The sequence below is a fragment of the Psammomys obesus genome, unplaced genomic scaffold, assembly GCF_907164565.1.
Source record: "Psammomys obesus unplaced genomic scaffold, mPsaObe1.curated_primary_1811, whole genome shotgun sequence".
Taxonomy (NCBI): Eukaryota; Metazoa; Chordata; class Mammalia; order Rodentia; family Muridae; genus Psammomys; species Psammomys obesus.
Window position 1 is genome coordinate 24,748,955 of NW_026595981.1, and position 22,448 is coordinate 24,771,402.

The 22,448-nt window shown below is 54.7% G+C and overlaps 4 protein-coding genes across 9 annotated transcripts; all 4 read left to right on the forward strand.

The window, feature by feature from the left end:
* The first annotated feature begins 371 nt into the window (after positions 1 to 371).
* Positions 372 to 7,294, forward strand: Naglu (N-acetyl-alpha-glucosaminidase). Its single transcript, XM_055619988.1, has 6 exons — positions 372 to 793; positions 1,606 to 1,753; positions 2,600 to 2,746; positions 2,919 to 3,004; positions 5,159 to 5,415; positions 5,881 to 7,294. The coding sequence occupies exons 1-6, from the start codon at positions 411 to 413 to the stop codon at positions 7,173 to 7,175; spliced, it is 2,316 nt and encodes a 771-aa protein (XP_055475963.1). The 5' UTR covers positions 372 to 410; the 3' UTR covers positions 7,176 to 7,294.
* Positions 7,295 to 7,910: 616 nt separating this feature from the next.
* Hsd17b1 (hydroxysteroid 17-beta dehydrogenase 1) lies at positions 7,911 to 10,248 on the forward strand. Of its 4 annotated transcripts, none has more exons than XM_055619990.1 (6): positions 7,911 to 8,369; positions 8,457 to 8,624; positions 8,763 to 8,942; positions 9,027 to 9,120; positions 9,351 to 9,646; positions 9,739 to 10,248. In XM_055619990.1, the coding sequence occupies exons 1-6, from the start codon at positions 8,267 to 8,269 to the stop codon at positions 9,909 to 9,911; spliced, it is 1,014 nt and encodes a 337-aa protein (XP_055475965.1). In that variant the 5' UTR covers positions 7,911 to 8,266; the 3' UTR covers positions 9,912 to 10,248. The 4 variants fall into 4 exon arrangements, with proteins under 4 accessions (XP_055475965.1, XP_055475968.1, XP_055475964.1 ...); XM_055619993.1 differs by having other exon boundaries at positions 9,472 to 9,646; XM_055619989.1 differs by having other exon boundaries at positions 8,763 to 9,120.
* A 2,628-nt stretch (positions 10,249 to 12,876) lies between these two features.
* Coasy (Coenzyme A synthase) lies at positions 12,877 to 16,879 on the forward strand. 2 transcript variants are annotated; one of them, XM_055619994.1, is made up of 10 exons: positions 12,877 to 12,984; positions 13,276 to 13,983; positions 14,610 to 14,824; positions 15,052 to 15,183; positions 15,304 to 15,490; positions 15,575 to 15,639; positions 15,805 to 15,889; positions 16,056 to 16,153; positions 16,266 to 16,412; positions 16,507 to 16,879. In XM_055619994.1, the coding sequence occupies exons 2-10, from the start codon at positions 13,287 to 13,289 to the stop codon at positions 16,555 to 16,557; spliced, it is 1,677 nt and encodes a 558-aa protein (XP_055475969.1). In that variant the 5' UTR covers positions 12,877 to 12,984; positions 13,276 to 13,286; the 3' UTR covers positions 16,558 to 16,879. The 2 variants fall into 2 exon arrangements, with proteins under 2 accessions (XP_055475969.1, XP_055475970.1); XM_055619995.1 differs by having other exon boundaries at positions 15,307 to 15,490.
* Positions 16,880 to 16,965: 86 nt separating this feature from the next.
* On the forward strand, positions 16,966 to 22,437 carry Mlx (MAX dimerization protein MLX). 2 transcript variants are annotated; one of them, XM_055619997.1, is made up of 8 exons: positions 16,966 to 17,812; positions 18,037 to 18,073; positions 18,531 to 18,620; positions 18,876 to 18,982; positions 19,193 to 19,292; positions 19,471 to 19,570; positions 19,873 to 20,074; positions 21,368 to 22,437. In XM_055619997.1, the coding sequence occupies exons 1-8, from the start codon at positions 17,501 to 17,503 to the stop codon at positions 21,422 to 21,424; spliced, it is 1,005 nt and encodes a 334-aa protein (XP_055475972.1). In that variant the 5' UTR covers positions 16,966 to 17,500; the 3' UTR covers positions 21,425 to 22,437. The 2 variants fall into 2 exon arrangements, with proteins under 2 accessions (XP_055475972.1, XP_055475973.1); XM_055619998.1 differs by having other exon boundaries at positions 16,966 to 17,650.
* The last annotated feature ends 11 nt before the right edge of the window (positions 22,438 to 22,448 follow it).

The following is a 22,448-nucleotide window of genomic DNA, read 5'->3' on the forward strand; positions in this document are numbered from 1 at the left end:
AGGAAAATCCTTATTTGGTTTCCAGGTCCCTGGCCAGAAATGACAGCTGGGAGCATCCTTTACCAAATACAGTGTGTTACAATGGCAGTGTCTGATAAGAAATAAAACCCAAATACACACATATTTATTAGATGAGGGTTTGGGGGATAACAGCTTAGCGGCTGGACGTCTGGAAATGACTAACAGAAGAAAGCGAGCCGTACCCGAAAGGGCTCGGTCACGCGCCCATTAGCCACGCTCACGGTCATCAGACCCACGGGGTCTGGGTCCGGAAACCGAGCCTCCACGAGGGTAGCAGGAGGCTAACCTTCAGGCCACGTGGCCCGAGGTCCGCAGCCGATTGGACGCGGGCGGCCCCGCCTCGCGGGAAATGTATCTGTTGTGAGCGGTCTGCCTGCGAGGTTGGCACCATGGGAGCCGCGGTGCTGGCCGCGGTCCTGGGGGTCTTCCTTCTGGCCAGGGGCTCGGTGGGCGACGAGGCCCGGGAGGCAAAGGCCGTCCAGGAGCTGGTGGCCCGGCTGCTGGGGCCAGGGCCGGCGGCCGAGTTCTTGGTGTCGGTGGAGCGCTCCCTGGCGGCCGAGCCCGGCCTGGACACCTACAGCCTGAGCGGCGGCGGCGGCGGCGGGACGCCGGTGCGTGTGCGCGGCTCCACGGGCGTGGCGGCCGCCGCGGGGCTGCACCGCTACCTGCGTGACTTCTGCGGCTGCCAGGTGGCCTGGTCCGGCTCTCAGCTGCGCCTGCCGCGGCCGCTGCCCGCCGTGCCGGGAGAGCTGACCGAAGCCACGCCCAACAGGTACGGATGCCTTAGGTCCCAGCGGGCTGGCGCAGCTGCCTGCAGCCTCCGGGCGTCCACCGTGGGCGAGGTCCCGGCGCGGGGTGTGGGGACTTGCGGCCATGGACACCTGGGAGACTGAGAAGGAAGTGCTGGCTCTGGGGTCTCCACCTTTAGATCCTGGCTTTCCTCCCAATTGTGTGTTCTTGAGCTAAAGTCACTTAGCTCCTCCGGGTCCCTGCTGGAAATAATGACCCGCGCCCTGTTGATCGAGATGGTAGAAGTTCGGAGGCTGTCACGTGATCCGTGCCTTCCCCGTCGCTCCTTTGACCTCTCTGAAGATGCTCCCCAGTGACCCTTCCGGATGCCCCCCGGCCTTCATTCTAGCACTTGTCATGCTGTATGGGCATGATGTGTTTTACACATCTGTCTTCCCCCGTTATCCCCCGTAAGAACTGACAGCCCTCATCAGGGCAGGGGTCAGTTTTGCCTTCTGGCACTGACACCCCAGGGTACCGCATGGTGCTCTGTAGGAGCTCCGGATGCGTTGAATGAAAATGAAGTTATGTGTATCCACGCTGGCTACTAGGCTAAGGAGCCCTGAGGGACGTTCCAGCTCACGGCTTCACCTGGTGTGCGTCTCGGATAAACAGCGGAGGGGCCGCCTCTTTGAGACCTTTACCCCCTGTCGTGTGTGTGTGTGTGTGTGTGTGTGTGTGTGTGTGTGTGTGTGTGTCTGTTGTGTTTGGAGAGTAGTATTTCAGAGCCCCGCTGTCTCTGAGGTGTTCCGGATGGGACTCCATATACGCCCCGTAATGTGCCCCTACCTGCAGGTACCGCTATTACCAGAATGTGTGCACGCACAGCTATTCCTTCGTGTGGTGGGACTGGGCCCGTTGGGAGCAAGAGATTGACTGGATGGCGCTGAATGGCATCAACCTGGCACCGGCTTGGAGTGGCCAGGAGGCCATCTGGCAACGGGTTTGTGCCAAACTGGCCCCTGATACTCTCCTGCCCACCTCACACACCCTATGGGCCCTGGAGAACTGAGGCTTCCCCCGGTGGGGTGGGGACATGCCTGTCATCCCAGAACCCAGGTAGAAGTAGGAGCATTCAAGGTCATCTTCAGCTACAGAGTGAGTTTTGAAGCCAGCCTAGGAGACCCTGGGGGAAACATAGGGAAGGCTCCTCTGTTTTGTCAGTCTTGGACTGTTCCCTTGCTCTGTGAAGCTAAGACCATCTTAGTTTGCTTTCTAATGCTGTAACAAAGCACCATGACCAAAAGCAACTTGGGAAGCCAGGACAGGCGCTCCAGCAGGGCAGGAACCTGGAGGCAGGAACTGAAGCAGAGGCCATGGAGGAACACTGGCTTGCTCCTCCTGACTTGCTCAGTTCTTTCTTTATAGACCCGGAACCACCTGCCCAAGGATGCCTCACCCACAATAGACAGGACCCTTCCATATCGATCATTCATCAGTCAAGAAAACGCCCCACAGGGCTGCCTACAGGCCGGTCCAATGGGGGGTATTTTCTCAGTTGAGGATTCCTCTTCCCAGATGATCCTAGCTTAAGTAAAGTTGACAAAAATAAATAGCTAAAAATAGTGGCACAAAGACCCTCCGTGGTCTGAAGAAAGCGCCCATGGGTCCCGTGTCTTCACCCATCCACAGAGTTGACCCTTGAGTGCATTCTTCTACTCACAGGTGTGTACTCCCGGCCTGTGAGCTCCCTGTAGGCTAAAGTCCAGTTCTACCCAGCACAGAGAAGTGATGAAGTGATGGATGGAAGTCCGTGTGTTTCTAGGTGCGGGCTCTTCCTCCTCTACAGGTGTACTTGGCCTTGGGCCTGACCCAGTCAGAGATCGACAACTACTTCACCGGTCCTGCCTTCCTGGCCTGGGAACGCATGGGTAACCTGCACACCTGGGGTGGCCCCCTGTCCCAGTCCTGGCACCTCAAGCAACTCTACCTTCAGGTAAAGAGCGGATGAGGGGAGGTGGAATTGGTGCTGGGTATTCACAGACCCAGGGATGGGGTGCTGAGCTAGCCTCGGGGCTCTTCCCTGGTGTGTAGGAAACTTCCCTCCATGAATGAGCCAGGGCTTCCCCCAACTGAGGTCCTGTCACATTGAACTCTGTCCCTCCCAGCATCGGATCCTGGACCGGATGCGCTCCTTTGGCATGATCCCAGTGCTGCCTGCCTTCGCAGGGCATGTCCCCAAGGCCATCACCAGGTGAGGTTGAGTCCCTCCTCACCCAGCTTCAGGGGAAAAGGTTTGCCCTGGAAAGCACAATGTAAACACCGACACTCTGGAGGTCAGTGTGGCTGGACTCCTGGTGCTGCTGTCAGCCGCTGCCTGGACAGATTATTGGATGGCTCTGTGGCCCTGTGTTCTTGCTTATAAAATGGAGTCACCGCTGAGTAAGATGATCCACTCTTCTGAACCTGATACTGTCTTAGTTAGGGTTTCCGTTGCTTCGAAGACATGCCATGACCACGGCAACTCTTATAAAGGAAGGCATTTAATTGGGGCTGGCTCACAGTTTCAGAGAGTTAGTCCCTTATCATCATGGTGGAAATCATGGCAGTGAGCAGTCAGACCTGGTGCTGGAGGGGTCAAGAGTTCTACATCCATTTTTTGTTTTGCTTGTTTGTTTTGTTTTGTTTGAGACAGGGTTTCTCTGTATGTCCTGGAACTTGCTCTATAAAGCAGGCTGAAAAAAAAAAAAAAAAAAGCAGGCTGGCCTATAACTCTCAGAGATCCCCCTGCCTCTGCCTCCTGAGTTCTGGGATTCATGGCACCCTCACTGCCCTGCTGAGTTCTACATCTTGATTGGCAGGCAGCAAAAAGAGACTATGTGACAGGCTATAGCTTGAGCATATACAACCTCAAAGCCCAACCCTGTTTAGCAAAAAATAAAAATAAAAACAAAACAAAACCTCAAAGCCGGCCTCCACGTGACCACACTTCTTCTAAGGCCACACCTCCTAATAATGCCACCCTCTCTGGGCTAAGCATTCAAGCACATGAGTCTAGGGGCCCACACCTATTCAGACCACCACAGGTCTTTAGGAGTTTGGGATAGGAACACCTCCAGTTCCAGGCCAGCCTGAGCTACCTAGAGAACCCCAGACTTTATCTATCTACAACTTTATACACATGTGATGGTGAGGGCCTCAGTTAAGAGCACCTGCCGCTCCCAGAGGACCAAGGTTCAGTTGCCAGCACCCACGGGGTAGTTCATAGCCACGGTGCACATGAGTAAATGAAGGCAAACACTCACCCGCAGAAAAATAAATCAGTCTTAGAGTATTCCGAAATCGTTAATATCAACCTTAGAACCCTCACCGAATTTTAAAAGGTTTTAATTTATTTTATGCGTCTGGGTATTTTACCTCCATGTAGTTCTGTGTACCACATTCATGCCTGATGCCCGTGGAGAACAGAGGAGGGCATCGGATACCCTGAGGCTGGAGTGACAGATGGCTGTCAACTGCCCTGGGGTGCTGCGGAGCAAACCGGGCCTCTGGAATTGCAGCCAGTGTTCTTAACTGCTGAGTATCTCTTCAGTTCATACACACACACACACACACACACACACACACACACACACACACGTAGATATATATAGTTATGTTTGTATTTATAAATATATACTAAATATACATGGTATTAACTATATAATAACTGTACATCTAACAAGATAGCTCCCTCACCTGCTGTCCTCAAGCCTTGGATATACATGGCCAGGCACAGAATGTTAGTGAGCAGCTGTCCCTGCCTGTGGCCTAGGGACTGTGTTGGTCTCTGTCCTTGTTCTTGGACTCTGTCTTCTCTTCTGTGGCTGCCTGAACAGACCTTTGAGATCCAGGTGAAACTCCTCCTCCCTTTTGGAGCCTCACCAGCACCTCCAGGAACCCACTTTACTCCTGGGAGCCCCTGGCTCGCACCACTGTCTCAGTGCATGGTGCTGGCTGCTGGCTACCCCTCCATCTTGCTCCCCAAGCTGTGGGAACCTCGTTCTTTTCATTCAGTGAACACTGGTCTGCAGATGTCAGCCCCAGTCCTGTGCTGGGTCCTGGGCATGCAGTGACAAATGTGCCCATGGCTCTGTTCCTAAGGAGAGATCACTGATGGAGGAAGGGAGGGGGCTGAGCCTTTTTAGACAGATGACTTCCCAGGGACAGTGACTAGAACTAGACGGATAAGCTTTGGGAATGGAGGGATTGATACCACACAGGGGACGCAGCCTGAGTAAGCCTGCGGGCGTGAGGGACCCAGACACTTTCCAGAAAGCCACAGGCGTGAGGCTGGTGAGGAGAACAACGCCAACTGGAGGGCTGTGTCAACCTCCATCAACGCCGAGCTTTCTTTTTTCCTCCACAGGGTGTTCCCACGGGTCAACATCACCCAGTTGGGGAGCTGGGGACATTTCAATTGCTCCTACTCCTGCTCCTTCCTTCTGGCTCCAGGAGACCCCATGTTCCCCCTCATTGGGAGCCTCTTCCTCCGGGAGCTGACCAGAGAGTTTGGCACAGACCACATCTATGGGGCTGACACCTTCAATGAGATGCAGCCTCCCTCCTCGGATCCCTCCTACCTCACCGCAGCCACCTCAGCAGTCTATGAGGCCATGACCGCTGGTACGGTGCTTGAGGAGGAAAAGCCCTGGAAGGTCAGGAAGGGGGAGTGGTGGGATGAGGACCAGTACCCTGGCGATAGCGCACTCTTCAGCTCAACAGGCCTTTGTGCCCACATGCTATCCTGCTTAACCACACTGGGTGCTGAGCTCTGGCTGATAGTATTGAGAAACACTCAAAATGCTGCCAGATCTTCTTAGGATTCTCAGGCCCAGCCCCAGGATCAGATTGAGCAGGTCCATAGTTTGGGACCCGAGCATCCGTGTCTTAAGCTCTCTGGGTAGCTCTGACGTCCAAGAAGCTGGATAAGTGGTGTTGGGGAGTTTCAGGAGGCAGGATGGGGAGAAGGGTCCCAGCGATGGCGAACGGCGGGTGGATCAGCCATGGGGGATGGTGCGGCCTGTGACAGTCACCTTATTACCCCTCTCCTCTCAGCACCTCTCTTCTGTGTCTTTCCCCCAAATGCAGTGGACCCTGATGCCCTGTGGCTTCTCCAAGGCTGGCTCTTCCAGCACCAGCCTCAGTTCTGGGGCCCCGCACAGGTCAAGGCCGTGCTGGAGGCTGTGCCCCGCGGTCGTCTCCTGGTCCTGGACCTGTTTGCTGAGAGCCGCCCTGTTTACACCCGCACGGCCTCCTTCCACGGCCAGCCCTTCATCTGGTGCATGCTTCACAACTTTGGGGGTAACCACGGCCTGTTTGGAGCCCTCGGGGAGGTGAACCGAGGCCCCCAGGCGGCCCGCCTCTTCCCCAAATCCACCATGGTAGGCACCGGCATAGCCCCGGAGGGCATCGGCCAGAATGAAGTGGTCTACGCCCTCATGGCCGAGCTGGGCTGGCGCAAGGACCCTGTGCCTGATTTGGCGGCCTGGGTGAGCAGCTTCGCCAGCCGCCGATACGGCGTCTCCCAGCCGGAGGCGGAGGCGTCCTGGAGGCTGCTACTCAGGAGTATCTACAACTGCTCTGGGGAGGCCTGCAGCGGGCACAACCGAAGCCCCCTGGTCAAGCGGCCATCCCTACAGATGAGCACCACTGTCTGGTACAACCGAACGGATGTCTTCGAGGCTTGGCGGCTGCTGTTAGCAGCTGCTCCCAACCTGAGCGCCAGCCCAGCCTTCCGCTACGACCTGCTGGACCTCACCCGCCAAGCAGTGCAGGAGCTGGTCAGCCTGTGCTACGAGGAGGCAAGGACCTCGTACCTGAACCAGGAACTTGACCGGCTGCTCAGGGCTGGTGGCCTCCTGGTCTCCGAGCTCCTGCCTGCCCTAGATGAGCTGCTGGCTAGCGACAGGCGCTTCTTGCTGGGCAGCTGGTTGGATCAGGCCAGGGCAGTGGCCGTGAGTGAGGCTGAGGCCCAGTTCTATGAACAGAACAGCCGCTACCAGGTCACCCTCTGGGGGCCGGAGGGCAACATTTTGGACTATGCCAATAAGCAGCTGGCGGGACTGGTGGCTGATTACTACCAGCCACGCTGGGGCCTCTTCCTGGAGACTCTGGCTCACAGCCTAGCCAGAGGTGTCCCCTTCCAGCAGCACCAGTTTGAGAAGAAGGTTTTTCCGCTAGAGCAGGCCTTCGTTAACAACAACAAGAGATATCCCAGTCAGCCCCAGGGGGACACTGTGGACCTAGCCAAGAAGATCTTCCTCAAATACCACCCCCGGGCTCTTTGTGACAGACTGGACATCCAGGGACCTGCTGGCCTAGGTCCTCAAACCCCAACAAGCCCAAGACGCTCCCTATGCCTTGGAGAAGGGGCCAAGATATGACAGTGAGTGACCCTGATGGCTTAGAGGGAAGCGAGGTGCTCCCTTCCACCCCAGCTTTGGGGGTTAAAGTACTGTTTTCTGTTGGCAATAAACTGCTGAATCAGCCTGGATCTATTAAACTGGAGTGCTTCATGCTGCCAGTATGCCTGGGGTGTGCAAGTGGACCCTTTAATTTGGGGCGCAGGGAGTCCTTCCTAGCTTCCCCCTCTCAGTATCCCCAACTTAAGAATAAGGTGCTGGTCACAAGTGTCCCTGTCCCTGAGGGCATGCTGGTTCATACCTGGAATAACAGCCTTGAAAAGGTATAGAGGCAGGAGGATCAGAAGGCCAGCCTCGGCTACATCATAAGTTTGAAGGCAGCCGAGGGTGTAAGACAAGCCTGTCATAAAAATAAAAAAAATTAAAAAATTAAAAATTAAAAAAAACTAAACATGAGGCTGAACATCCTGGCACTCACTTTAGTTCTGACACTCTAGGAACAGAGGCAGATGTGGATCTCTGAGTTCAAGACCAGCCTGGTCTCTGGTAGTCTCAAAAACAAGGTGTCCCAGCTGGGCGCGGGGGTGTCCGCCTTTATTCCAAGCATCCGTGAGAGAAAGGTGGATGGGTATCTCTTGAGTTCAAGGCCAGTTTGGTCAATTTGATTGCCCTAAAAACAAGAAGTCCCAGCCAGGGGGGGTTGAACAGGCCTATAATCCTGGCACTCATGAGGCAGAGGCGGATGGATCTCTGTGAGTTCAAGGCCGACCAGGGTTGTTACACAAAGAAACCGTGCTTCAAAAAAAAAAAAAAAAAAAAAAAGGCCCAAGGAATCCGTTGGGCAGAAGCATTTCCCCTGTGGCCAGATCTGCATAGCACTGCCCCCTTCTGACCTGAAACCCAGCTGCTACCTGTGGGCTTCCCCTGACTTCAGACAGTTTGGTTGACCACAGCAGGGTGGGGAAAGCCTGCCAGGGGCCTGACTTGGCCTTGAGATTTCGAGCAGACACAACAAAAGGTGGAGCGCTTGCAGGCAGGAGAAGAGCCAAACAGATAGCCAGCCCAGCCTGCCACTCGGACCCTCCCTGCTCTCAACTCCAGTCCTCTTCCACATGGACAGGCACCGTACCATCGTGCTCATCACCGGCTGCTCCTCCGGAATCGGCCTGCACTTGGCTGTTCGCCTGGCTTCTGACCCTTCCCAGGGCTTTAAAGGTACAGGAGAGGACGGGCATGGAGGCCAGGGAAGAGGCCCCCAGAGGTAAGCGAGGTGACGAGTCTTCATCCTTTCCCAAATTGTAGTGTATGCCACATTGAGGGACCTGAAGGCACAGGGACCGCTGCTGGAGGCGGCGCGGGCTCGGGGATGCCCTCCGGGCTCCCTGGAGACACTGGAATTGGATGTCAGAGACTCAGAATCTGTGGCCGCTGCCCAGGCACGCGTGACGGAGGGTCGTGTGGATGTGCTGGGTGAGCCTCCCTGAAACACCATCATCCAGTGTCCAAACCAGGAGGTCCTGAGTTCAGGAGACATGGGAGGATAACTGGGGGGTGGGGGGGGGTTAGGAAGAGGGGTGCGCGAGTGGGGTCTGTTCTCTCTCCCCTCAGTGTGTAATGCGGGCCGCGGCCTATTCGGGCCCCTGGAAGCGTATGAGCAGGACGCAGTGGGCGCCGTGCTGGACGTGAACGTGGTCGGGACCATTAGGATGCTGCAGGCCTTTCTGCCAGACATGAAGAGGCGCCGCTCCGGGCGTGTGCTGGTGACCGCGAGTGTGGGAGGCTTGATGGGTGAGCGAAAGGGACAGAGTGAGGGGGGCGCAGAGCAGGGCGAGGAAGCGGCAAGGCCTCTACAACCTTGTCCCCCTTCCCTAGGGCTGCCATTCCACGAAGTTTACTGTGCCAGCAAGTTCGCCGTGGAAGGTCTGTGCGAGAGTCTGGCGATCCTGCTGCCGCTCTTTGGAGTCCAGTGAGTCACTAGTCCTCCAGAACCCCCTCAGCCTCAGACCTTGGAGACGCTCTCCAGCGATGCCTCTGGCCCTTCTCCTGCAGCTCACACAGGGCCCTTGGGACAGGTTATCTCGGGTCACAGGCCACGCCAGCTCTTTAGGCAATACTGGGATGAGTAAACGGAGCCAGTGGGTGAATGGACCCCAAACGGACAGGAGAGCCCTTTTCTAGCAACACCCGGTCCTGCAGGAGCCATGGTTCTGTCAGGACCTGCTGCGAGGGCTCTGCCCCTTTCGCCGACCTCCCTTTGTGGAGCGAGGGCAAGCCTGGGATCACCGCTCCTCACTGGCCGCCGCGGTTGTCCCCACAGCCTGAGCCTCATCGAGTGCGGGGCAGTGCTCACAGCCTTCCACGAGAAGCTGGAAGGCGGCCCCGGCGGGGCCCTGGAGCGAGCAGATGCCCAGACGCGTCACCTCTTTGCGCACTACCAGGGTCATTACGAGCAAGTCCTGAGGCAAGCGCAGGACCCGGAGGAGGTGGTGGAGGTGGGTGCGGTCTCCAGGCGGGGGGGAGGGGTCCCCGCGATGATGCGCCCCCGGGGCTGCCCTCCAGACACACGCTGCCCCTCTCGCCGCAGGTCTTCCTGACCGCGCTGCGAGCCCCGCAGCCCGCGCTGCGCTACTTCTCCACGGACCGCTTCCTGCCGCTGGCTCGCATGCGCACGGAGGACGCCAGCGGCAGCAGCTACGTTGCCTTCATGCGCCAGGAGGTCTCCAGCGCCCTCATCTGCGTTCCGGAGTGTGTGTCTGAATCAAGTTACCAGGAAAAGAACTAAGCCAGAGTCCTTGTTTCAGAATTTGTTTTGGTTTTGAAGCGGGGAGCTGGTGTGCAGCTGTTGGCCTGCTGGCCTGCCCTCAGGGACCTAGCGGTTTCTTATGTCATCATCTGCCACTGCCCGGTGTGCCAGATGGAAGCACATCCCGTCGGGACCCGCCCCCCCCCCCACGCCTGCGCCCTCCACTCCTGCTGTAGTCACCCTCTTTCTTTTCCTCTCTGCCCTTCTCTCTTTGCCCTCTTGGCTAGCTGGCTGCCTGGACCTATTCTCTAGCCCCTCTTCGCCCTTCCCCCAATAAACCTCCTTATTTATACAAGATCTGTTGTGTGCCGCAATTACTCAGGGGCCTACTTTAGCACGGGCCCGCCATGGCACGGCCCCCTCGGCATCATTATATTTCATGGCACAGGCTAGACTCAGAGAGCTCCACCTGCCTCTGCCTCCTGAATGCTGGAATCTAAGGCGTGTGGCCAATGGCATCCTTCTCAGAATCATTTTAATAGTGCAAACCCTTCTTGGTCAAGATGGGGCCTGATATGTATAGTTTTTCTTCCAATAAGTGTCTTTATTACCGTTATTGTGCTGATGTGGAGAGGAACACATTCCAGCATCGCACAGGGTACAGAGATCAGGGGACAGCTTAGTCCTCTTCTGTGATGGGTTTCAGGGACTGAACTCAGGTCTTCAGGTTTGAAGTATAAGAACATCTTAACTGATAAACCAGCAAGTTGGGGGAGACTTTAACAACCAGGACTGTTAGGATCACCTTGAGTTTTGTTCAGACAGTGTCTTATGTGGCCCAGGATGGCTTTGAACATGCTATGTAGCTGAGGATGTCTTTGATTTATCCTGCTGACCCATCCCAAGTCCTGGGGGTTCAGGCCTGGGCTGCTAGGCTTGACTTCCTAGTCTGACTTCTTCGTGAGCTGTAAACAGAAGGAAGCTGCTCTGATGCGCACTTTACAGGTGGAGGCAAGAGGGTCCAGCCAATGTGGGCTGCTCAGGAGCCATGAGGAGAGGGGGTGGATAGATGGTTCAATGGTTAGGAGCACTGGCTGCTGTTTCAGAGGGCCTGGCCCGTGTTCAGTTCCTGGGACCTACATGGTGGGTCACAACAGTAATTCTAATTCCAAGAGATCTGATGCCCTCTTCTGTCCCCATTGGGCACCAGGCACGCATGTGGTACACATTACATTTAGGCAAAATACCTAAAATAAATAGTAAAAAAAAAAAAAAAAAAAAAAAAGCTGGGCAGTGGTGGCACATGCCTTTAATCCCAGCACTTGGAAGCCATTGGCAACAGATCTCTGTGAGGCCAGCCTGGTCTACAAAAAAAGAGTCTAGGATAGCCAGGACTGTTACACAGAGAAACCCTGTCTCAGAAAAACAAAAAAGGAAAAAAAAAAAAAAAGATAAATTCAAAGTCATCATCCCTTCACCACATAGTTAAGGCCAGCCTGGGACCTCCTTAACTGTGTCTTTCTTTTCTTTTTCTTTTTCTTTTTTTTTTTTTGAGATAGGGTTTCTCAGTGTGTTCTGAAACTCCCGATCTGCAGATCCAGCTGGCCTGGAACTCACAGAGATCCCCCTGCCTCTGCTAACTGGTTTATCTGGTTTTCCCTGATCTCTGATTGTATTGTATTAACAGGTCTCTGCTATTTTCCTGAGTTGACCTACCTAAAAAAAATATTCCTTCCCCTCCAGTACGGGTTTCCCCCCCCCCCCCGCCTGTTTTAATCTTCGTCTGATCGCCACTGGAGGTATTCAGGGTTTATTATTTATTCAGCCTGTCCCAAGACTCACGAATCATCTATGAAGTGAACTTTGTTCTTTGTTCTCTGTTCTATCCTTTACACCGAGAACGGACACACACTGAGCAAAAGCAATCTTATATAAGCTAAGCAATTAGATTCTGTATCAAAACAAATGTAACTGTGCCAAATGTAAAACTCGCATTTGCTTTGACTCCCTTAAAGTCCTCTCTAATATCCAGTTTGAACTGTCTCCTGCAAGAAGCTGGATTCCTTAACAAATTCGTTACTTTTCAAGGCCAGATTTCCGGACCACAGCACACTACAGGTCTTTTTGTCTCCTGTCTGGCCGCACCACTCCTGCCCTCCCCTGGCCAGGGCCTTGTGGTGTCAATCAGGCTCACGCTCCTCTCTTTACAGGGAAGCCTGAGGCTGGGTTGTCCTCCTTTTTTTAAGATCTCTGTGGATAATTTACCTGAAATGTTTTCTGATGGTTATCTGGCTTCCCCCTCCACAACCAGCTTCTCTGGGAATCCTGACCTCTAGGTCTTTCTTTCCCCCTGGGCCAGAGAGCCCTGCCGTGCTGCTAAGATAGCACGCTGAGCTGCTATCGCCTGTCCTGCAAAGCTGCAAGACGCCCAGAGTCTTGTTTTCCTTGTTGTTGTTTTTCGAGACCTGGTTTCTCTGGGTCGCCTTAGCTGACCTGGACTCGCTTTGAACACCAGGCTAGCTCCTAACTCAGAGATCCACCTGTCTCTGCCTCCCCTTAGCGCTGGGATATACAGGTGTGCGCCACCGCGCCCGGCCGCCCAGAGAGCCTTACAAAAGCCACGACAACCCCACCCCCAGGTGTTCCAAAACACTCAGAAATCCGATTTCCCGTGTGTGAAGTGATTTGGGTAGAGCTGTCTAGTAGCTTTGGTGGGAATACTGGCCCGGAGCAGGCACGGTAATGTGACCCCACTGTCCCCATCTCTGACACTGAGAAGGAACCCTGGGAGAGGTCCTGGCTTTGCTAGCCTTCTGGAGGAAGCAAAGGCCACCAACGAGCCGAGAAACGGGCTTTGCAGCCCGCCCTGCCCGCTTCCGGCCAGTCTAAGGGATCCGGTGCCAGGGTTTCGCGCATCCTCCAAGCTCCTGCGCTCAGCCCCGCCCCGACGCGCCCTGCCCTAGAAGTCTCTCGAGAATTCTTTCCATAGCTCGGCGTTGCGCTGTTTGAGTGCTCCGAGTTCCCGTAGCTCCGCGTTGCGAGGATTGAGGGTAGTGCTTCCGGGCCGCAGCCTAGGACGCCTCTACGGTAGGAGCGGAATCCCAAGAACCCAAAGAGTAGGAAAGCAGCCCGAGCCACAGCGTCCCCTCTAGTCCCAGCTTTCGAGTCTAATCAGATGACGCTTCAGCTTAACAAGAGAGGCTAGGATTCCTAAAGCCCCAGCCCCATGACCCAGGGCTATCTAGCCGGTGACCCCTGCTAGGATCCGGGCTTCTGTCAGCCAAAGCCCCCTACCCTGCTCCAGGTCCCTCCTCCGGCGTCCGAGTTCCCTTGCTCGGCCCGCCTAGTCACTCACTTCGTCTCCCTGACTGTCTGCAGGCCAGGATAGCATGGCCGTGTTCCGCTCCGGCCTCCTGGTGCTGACAACACCGCTGACCGCCCTGGTCCCACGCCTGCTTCCCATCCTGACCTCGGCGGCCCGTCTAGTGAATCACACCCTCTATGTGCACCTGCAGCCGGGCATGACCCTGGGGGGACCCACTCAGCCCCAGGCCAGCCCTTTGCAGGCCACATTTGAGGTTCTGGATTTCATCACGCACCTCTACACTGGCGCCGACCTGCACAGGAACCTGGATGTCAGAATTCTCCTGACCAATATCCAAACCAAGAACACCTTTCTGCCTGTACTGTCCTCGGTCCAGAATCTGGCCCACCCTCCAGAAGTAGTCCTAACGGACTTCCAGACCTTGGACGGAAGTCAGTACAACCCTGTTAAACAACAGCTAGAGCGTTATGCCACCAGCTGTTACAGCTGTTGTCCACAGCTGTCTTCTGTGTTGCTGTACCCGGATTATGGGACCGACGAACTGTCTTCGGAGTCCCAGAATGCAACCTCATCCTCCACCATAAGGCCGGCTACCGTGTTGGGCAGATCGCCAAAGCAGCCTGTGCGTGGCTACCGCCGCGGGGCCGTGGGTGGTACCTTTGACCGCTTGCACAATGCCCACAAAGTGTTGCTCAGTGTTGCGTGTGTGCTGGCCCAGGAGCAGCTTGTGGTGGGAGTAGCGGACAAAGATCTGTTGAAGAGTGAGTGAGAGGGGCCCTGGACTAGGGCAGTGGAGGACACCCATTACGTCTCCCCGCCTCCCCCAGTGCCAAGATCAAGAAAGGATGGTAGTACCACCACCACCCCCCCAAAGTGGCACAATGCCTGACACCCTGCTGTTGCCAAGAGATGTTTGTTAAATGAGTGCATGTGGTATCCTCAGTGTAAAGGTGGTTCAGTCACCTTTACACAAGTCAGAACTCCCCAAATGGGAACCAAGGAATCTGTCCTTGATGGTTCTCCAAGGGACCAGCTCTGAGAATAGAGGGATAGATGAGTGGAGATGACCCAGCACTGCCATGCACAGTGAAGGAGGTGAATGGAACAGATCTGGGGATTCTCCACCTGGCTGATAACCTACTGGTGCTGCTTCTCTGTAGTCATTCCTTGGTGGCTTGTTCTCTGGGTACGTGCCAGCCCCCGCAGTGACTGTGCTTGTTCGTTTCCTCCCTTTTGTCCCCCCCCCCCAAATGTCCCAGTTCCACCCTTTCTTGCTGCCACTGCTTGGGGAGATTTCAGTGTTTAGGGACACTCTTCCCGAAATGGGCCTGCACCCATCTACCCCAGTGGAAAGAGATCTCACGGTTGTTCTCTGCTCCTTCCTCAGGCAAAGTGCTCCCTGAGCTGCTCCAGCCTTATGCAGAGCGTGTGGAACATCTGAATGAGTTCCTGGTGGACGTCAAGCCCTCCCTGACTTTTGATATCAACCCCCTGCTGGACCCCTATGGGCCTGCTGGGTCCGACCCCACCTTGGAGTTCCTGGTGATCAGCGAGGAGACCTATCGTGGGGGGATGGCCGTCAACCGCTTCCGCCTTGAGAACGTAACCCCTGAGGGAGATCGGCAAAGGGACTGGGAAGGGGGAGGCCTGTCAGAAGGGCTGTGGCCCTAGAGCAGGGAAGAGAGGGTTTGGGGTGGAAAAAACCAGAAAGAACTTGCCTCCGAAATTGGAGGAGGAGGAGAGGGATAGGTAAAGTAAAGGGCAGATTAGGGCTCTGGATTCATTCACCTTTCTCTTACTCCCTTTTCCTCCCTTTCCCTTCACCTCAGGGCATGGAGGAGCTTACCTTATACCAGATACGACTGCTGAAGGACCAAAGCCACAGCGAAAGTGAAGAGGACAAGGTCAGCTCCTCCAGCTTTCGGCAGCGGATGCTGGGAAACCTGCTTAAACCTCCTAATGTAAGCCGCCTCCTCCTCTTCCTCTCCTTCCCTGACTGAGCATGTTGAAATGCTGAAGGACAGAAACAGGCTCTCCACCGGAAGCGTGAGCCTGACCTCCCTGTTGTCTCTCTCCAACAGCAGCCAGAGGTCCCCCGAGGTCTCTACGTGATTGGGCTGACAGGCATCAGTGGCTCTGGGAAAAGCTCCATAGCTAAGCGGTTGAAGAACCTGGGAGCATACGTCATCGACACTGACACACTGGGCCATCGAGCCTATGCCCCCGGGGGGCCTGCCTACCAGCCTGTGGTAGAAGCCTTTGGACCAGGTTCTAACTGGAGATGGGTGAAGGTGGCATGAGGTGAGAAGGTGGCCTGATCTCTTTGCTTAGCCTTCATTCTCTGTCACCCAGATATTCTCCATAAAGACAGTACCATCAATAGGAAGGTCCTGGGCAGCCGGGTGTTTGGGAACAAGGTAAGCACACAGCTCTTCAAGAGTTCTTCAGCTGCTACCACAAGATCCATGGGCAGGATCCAGTGGACTCCCTGGTCTGGCACAAGAAGCCAGTCTCCGCCCCCAGGCTGGCTGTATTTCTCAGGGAAGCTAACCTCTGCCCACTCCCTCCCTACCCGTCCCCAGAAGCTGCTGAAGATCCTCACAGATATCGTGTGGCCAGTCATTGCAAAGCTGGCCCGAGAGGAGATGGATTTGGCACTGTCTAAAGGTGAGTAGGTAGAAGGAACAGTGGAACAGCCAAGGAGGGATCATTCAGCAGTGATCACCTGTGGGAGCTTCCTTGGCCCCATTCACTACCTAGGACTGTATTTGGCACTCGCTGACCGGTAGCAGGTGTCAAGATGCTGCTGGTAATGGCTAGGGTTTCTCCACAGGCAAGGCTCTGTGTGTCATTGATGCCGCTATGCTGCTTGAAGCCGGCTGGCAGAACATGGTGCATGAGGTGTGGACCATTATCATCCCTGAGACTGAGGTACCTGGACCCCACTCCACCCCATCCGAGCCCACTTTAGGCAGCCTCCCGCACTGAGCCAGCCGATTGAGCCAGGACCCCCCCCCCCCATCAGCGTGTCCTCTGTTCCCAGGCTATCCAGCGCATCATTGAGCGGGATGGACTGAGCGAGGCGGCTGCTCACAGCCGGCTGCAGAACCAGATGAGCGGGCAGCAGCTGGTAGAGCAGAGCCACGTGGTCCTGAGCACCATGTGGGAACCACGTGTCACACAGCGCCAGGTCGGTGCAAAGGGAGAGAGTGGGTCGTGGGAAGGGAAGGCTGCGTGGTTTTCTTCCTGACCCTGTCCGTTCTACCCTTCTGGACTGGCCAAAGGTGGAGAAAGCCTGGAATCTTCTGCAGAAGCGCATCCGTCAGGCTCACTAGACCCAGAACTGACGGTGGATCTTCTGTGGCGCCAAGCTGGCCCCCGGAACTAACAGACCTAGTGGTGAGGAAAGGGGTCCTTGATGTTGAGGCCCGTGTCGGGCCTCAAGAGCTTCAGGCTAAGCTGTGCAGGTCACAGAAGCCTGGAAGTCTACCTAGCGTGCTGGGATTCGGCCAGCAATGAGGACACAGCTAATCGGTAGCAGTCCCCTTTAGGGTTCTGTCCACGTTTTGGTGGTGGATGTGATGTTTACCTAGTGTGGATGGGTTGTAGTAAGGACTGGACCCAGTCATCGAATTAAAGATGTTTCCAAGTGCTCAACTGTGTCGTTTCTCTTCCTGCCCCAGTGTCTTTGGATCTTTGGGCTCCAAATTCAGGGGCAAGGCCTGAGCTGGAAGCTAGGGAGTGCTGTGGTCAGATGTAGCCTTTGGAGTCAATCTATCAGTGACCAGCTTCGTGCTTTTGAGTATTTTACAGACTTTACTTTAAGCCTAACTTAAAAAGGCCTTTTACAATGCTTAATACCACAAAGGGCCCGGTTAGACACCAGCCCCAGCCTGGTGCTGGGAGGTGAATGCTGTAGGTGGCATTAAGCCCACATCGGATCAGATCTTGTGACATTGGGGAAGTTCTTGACCCCGCTGCAGTTGCTGGCCCCCATTAGCCCATTAGCCCTGCGCGTGTGAACAGACCATTTTTTCGGGCACCAGGGCTCTCACGGGTTCTACCAGCGAGCTAATTCCACGTCTAGCCCTTCTGACAATGTTTTTGAGGGTGCTCCGTTGAAGAGAAAATCACCGCCATTCTAGATTCTCATTCGGAGGACAGCAGGGACCCGCCGGGGCTGACACCGCCTGCAGTGCTGCGAAGGAGCCAGGTTGCGCCGCCGCCAGCAGGCTTTAATAACCGAAGCCGCGCAAGCGCAGTGCTTCCGCACGGCCCATGCCCGTGGTTGCGGATTGGTGGGCTGGGTCACGTGACCGGGCCTCGCCTCTTCCCGGAGGCCGGGGAAACAGTCCGCTGGCTTGTTTCCGGTTCGGTAGGTCCACGATGACGGAGCCGGGCGCCTCTCCGGAGGACCCTTGGGTCAAGGCAAGCTCCGCGGACGCGCACGCCGGCGAGGGGAGGGCGGGTCGGGCTCGTGCACGTAAGGGGTCCGGAAGACGCGGGGCTCCCCAGCTATCCCCGGAGTCTCCCCTGCTGTCCGGGCTCCGGGGCTGCAGAGAAGACAGCTCTCACCCGGCGTGCGCCAAGGTGGGGAGACAAACGGGGCGTGTGTGCGGGGAGAGGGATTGTGCCTGGGAGGTGGGGCGGGGACGGCGGGGAGCGCACAGAGGGGCGGTGCCTCCGAGGCCTAGTCAGGCTTGGCTTTGGGAGGACTCTGCGGTCCCTCACTCTCGGTGTGTGCATTTGCGGATTGCCCGCGCCTTTTCTAAAGGCGGAGGTCTGACAGGCTTCTCCCTTGCTTGATGCTGCAGGTCGAGTATGCCTACAGCGACAACAGCCTGGACCCTGGTGAGTCGCCCCCCCCCCCCCCCCGCCGCCGTCTCCGCGTCTGGAATTACCCCTGTTTTGGCTCTAGAGATTCTCGTGGTCTTGCCAGCCACACCTGAGCACAGTCCACTGTCACTGCGCCAAGGCCTTGGCTTAAGAAGGGAGGGAGGAGCTGGAGGGTAGGCAGGAAGCAATCATGGGTCACACCTGGTTCCCCTGCCCTAGAACGGGAAATGATGGAAGCAGTGACAGCTGGTCGTGTTCATTGCATCCAGGTGCCCCTTTGTGAGCCAGAAATTACAGCCCGGTGGGCAGTGCAGAAACTAGGGACCAGGAGCATTGCAGCGTGAAATGGACGGCCCGTGCTGGCTGGCTTTGGCGTGATGGAGAGAGAGCAGCATTTGATGCCGCTGTGCCCGTAGGTGAGGCCTGGCAGCGTGCCCCACTCCTCGGTGATTGAGGCCTTTTTTTTTTCCAGGACTTTTTGTAGAGAGCACCCACAAGGGGAGTGTAGTGTCCAGAGCCAATAGCATCGGTTCCACCAGTGCCTCTTCCGTCCCCAACACAGGTAGGCAGCCCCCTCACACATCTGGGGAAACAGCAATGCCGTCATCTTAGCAGCTTTCCCAGATAGGGAGCTCCACCGTCTCACTGCGTGGGGGTGGCTGGAGCCGTGCCAAGCCCATCTTACACTCTCACCCCACCCAAGACACTAGGCTGTCTCCACTCACCATCTCTGGGCACCGGGTTCTTGCAACTAGGGAAAGGTGGGCTGACTGTGGACCCTTAAGTGACCTCTCCCTGCTCCTGTCTCTGAGTTTAGATGATGAGGACAGTGATTATCAACAAGAGTCCTACAAGGAGTCTTACAAAGACCGGAGGCGGCGTGCGCACACTCAGGCTGAACAGAAGAGGAGGGATGCCATCAAGGTGACCGGGAGCCTGCACCCAAGGCAGCAAGGGAGGGCCTTTCAGCCCCAGATATCTGCAGGGGGCCAGGCGGGAGCTGGGCTAGTTCTGTGCTCGCACCTCTTCCTTCCAGCCCTCTATGCTGTTTCTGAGCATGGAACTAGAATCAAGTTTGTGCTAGCCCTGTCTTATTCCTGAGCTAAGAAATCCATTTTCCTGCTGTTTTCACAGAGAGGCTATGATGATCTACAGACCATTGTCCCTACCTGCCAACAGCAGGATTTCTCCATTGGCTCCCCAAAACTCAGCAAAGCCATCGTTCTTCAGAAGAGTATGACTGGGGCGGAGGTGGGTGGGTTGTGGAGTGGTATTGGTTGGTACCTGGTCTGACGCAGGGGTGGTGGCTGTAATGGGAAAGTTGGGCTGTAGGGGATGGGGAAACAAAATGAGCCATCTTTCTGGTTCAGACTTCCTTGGCACCCAAGCCCCTCTCTTGGCCCCTACTCTAGCCATTGACTACATCCAGTTTTTACACAAGGAGAAGAAAAAGCAGGAGGAAGAAGTCTCCACGCTGCGCAAGGATGTCACAGCCCTGAAGATAATGAAAGTGTAAGAGGCGCGCTGAGCCGGGGGTATGCGGCGGTCAGCTCCAGTGCGCTCCTTCACAGGCTGTAGTGGAGCAGGCACGTAGGTAGTAGTAACTCCAGGGTGGCTGCTGTAAGGACTGTCTGGCCCCATCAGCCTTGAACATCTAACAGACACACAGGAAGTAATACACCTGTCAGAAAAACAGGTTTCTGTCTGTCTGGCCGATGTTGAATGCATCCCTAAACTCTAGAATTACCCCACCACGCTTCTCAGGTTGACTTACTGCTGTGGCACCTCAGCCCTGCTTGCTTGCATGCTTTCAGAAACTATGAGCAAATTGTGAAGGCGCATCAGGACAACCCTCACGAGGGAGAGGACCAGGTCTCTGACCAGGTCAAGTTTAACGTATTTCAAGGCATCATGGACTCCCTGTTCCAGTCTTTCAACGCCTCCATCTCGGTGGCCAGCTTCCAGGAGTTATCAGCTTGTGTCTTCAGCTGGATTGAGGAGCATTGTGAGCCACAGGTATGTGACTCACACGGGGGGCATGGGGTCTGAGGTTCTCTACTACCTCCAAGCAGAGTGGTCAAGCCATTCAGAAGAGCAGTGTAGCTGACACTGCATTTCTTCAGGGTGTCGACAAAGCTTAGTCTGTTTCGCTTTGCTGCCTAGCCCAGGAAGGTCTCATCTGGCAAGCAGGATGCGAGCACTCAGTGCCAGGTCCAGGTTTGGTCCATGTCATTGGTGACTCAGGTTACAGGACACCTCATGTCCACCTTGCTGTAGTCCAGGGCTTTTTATTGTGCTATCTTCTGCTCTTTAGGCCTGGTCATTTTTTTCTCAGGGTTCCCCCTTTTATGCTTCTCAACATTTCCATTGTGAACTACTTTAAACACTGCAACACTTAAGGACTGTTACAGTGAACACCTATATCCAGCACACCAGTTATACCAGTGACGTACTCATCTTTGTCACCATCTTGTTTCAGGAAATGTTAGAACATTAAAAGTAGGACCTCAGGGTTTTTTCCTTTTAAAACATTTTATGTACCAGTGTTTTTATCTTCATACATCTGTGTATCACGTGTATACTTAATGCCAGAGGCCAGAAGAGGGCAATGGATCCACTGGGAACAGCAACCAAGTACTCTTAACCACTGAGACACCCTCCATTCCCCCACCGTCCAAATACCTTTTTGAGTGTGAGCTCGGAGGAAAATTTTTTTTTTTTTTAAGATTTATTTATTTTATGTATATGAGTGTTCTATCTGCATTTACATCTGCCAGAAGAGGGAATCAGTTCACATTACAGATGGTTGTGAGCCACCATGTGGTCGCCAGGGATTGAACTCATGACCTCTGGAAGAGCAGACAGTGCTCTTAACTGCTGAGCCATCTCCCCAACCCAGAGGAAAACTTTTTATTCAGGTCTTTCCTTCCACCTTTATTTGGGTTCCATGGAGCTCAGGCTCTGGTTACCAGGCTTGCATGCAAGAGGCTTTACTGAGTGAGCTAGCTCAGCACCCCTCTGTTTTTCTTTTACGTATATGAGTGTTCTATGTGTATGTACACCTGCATGCCAGAAGAGGACATCAGATCTCAGTATAGATGGTTGTGAGCCACCATGTGGTTGCTAGGAGTTGAACTCAGGAAGAATCCCCAGTGTTCTTAACCTCTGAGCCATCTCCCCAGCCCTGCCTCTTTTTCTTTGAGTACTAGAAAAAGTAAGTATTCCACCAGGCTGTATGCAGCCCTTAGGTGACTATCTTAGAGAGCATCTTAAAGGCCTGTGCAGTCACCCGAACATTGTCCTTCCTAGACTCTACGAGAGATCGTGATTGGCGTCCTCCATCAATTGAAAAACCAACTCTACTGATGGCTCCGGGAACCCTGCAGAGCAGCCAGCCAGAGGCCTTTGAGTGTTTGGCCACGGAACTGCGGAGCCTGAGACTGGACTACAGTACCTCACACCAGTCAGCTGGTTTCTACTTGGTGTTTGGTTTTCCCAGCTCCACCTGAGCTTCAGTGAGGCTGAGTGTCTTGTGAAAGCTTCTGATTAATTTATTATATTACCCACAATGTTGAAATTACCCCGCATTCCCCTTCCTAGGACAAGTCTGTTCAGGGAACCTCACAGAACCCCTGGCCCCTCCTCTAGCCATCGGATTTCTGCTTATATAATTTGGAAATTGTTTGCCTCTGCTTGGTCTCTTGGGCAACACTCAGCTCAAGTTTGGGTATTTTGGCAGTTCATTTAGTTGGAGAAAAGGAAAAGAAATTGTCCCATGACCATGAAAGGTGAAAGGCCATGCTGTGCCTAGGCTAGGACTGTGTGGTCATTAAGGCCAGAGTGTACTAACCGGCTCAGGGTAGGGCTACCCAGTTCCTGCTGCCCCCTCTTGTTCTACCGCCTACTCACTCGGCTACTGTGCTTGCTAGAGGAAGCAATGGCCCATCAACTCTTGCCCTGTATCTTCCCAAAGGCAAAGAAAGGTAGGTGTCCCACAGCATTACATATGTGGATTTATTTTCTAAACATCAACAGTGCATTTCTGTAACATGTAGTTTTCCAAAGTGGACCTCCAAAGCACCCCAGCCTCGTCTGTGGAATGTATCTGTATACCTAACACCACCAGTATGTTGCCTGCACTTCTAGGACCTGGGACTAGAGTAAGTGGCACAGAAGACATTCAGGTCTTCTGGGGGTAGGCCAGGGTGATGCCTTGGTCTTCTCAAATGTTGGCATGTGACAACCGTTCTGTACTTTCTCTCCTATGTTCCCTGCTGCCTTCCCCAGGTTTGATATCTGGGAGATTTGATCATTCAGAGGAAATTAAGTATTTTTATATCAAATTATATTACAATAAATATTCCAAATACTTTCCTTTAGGATTGTTTTG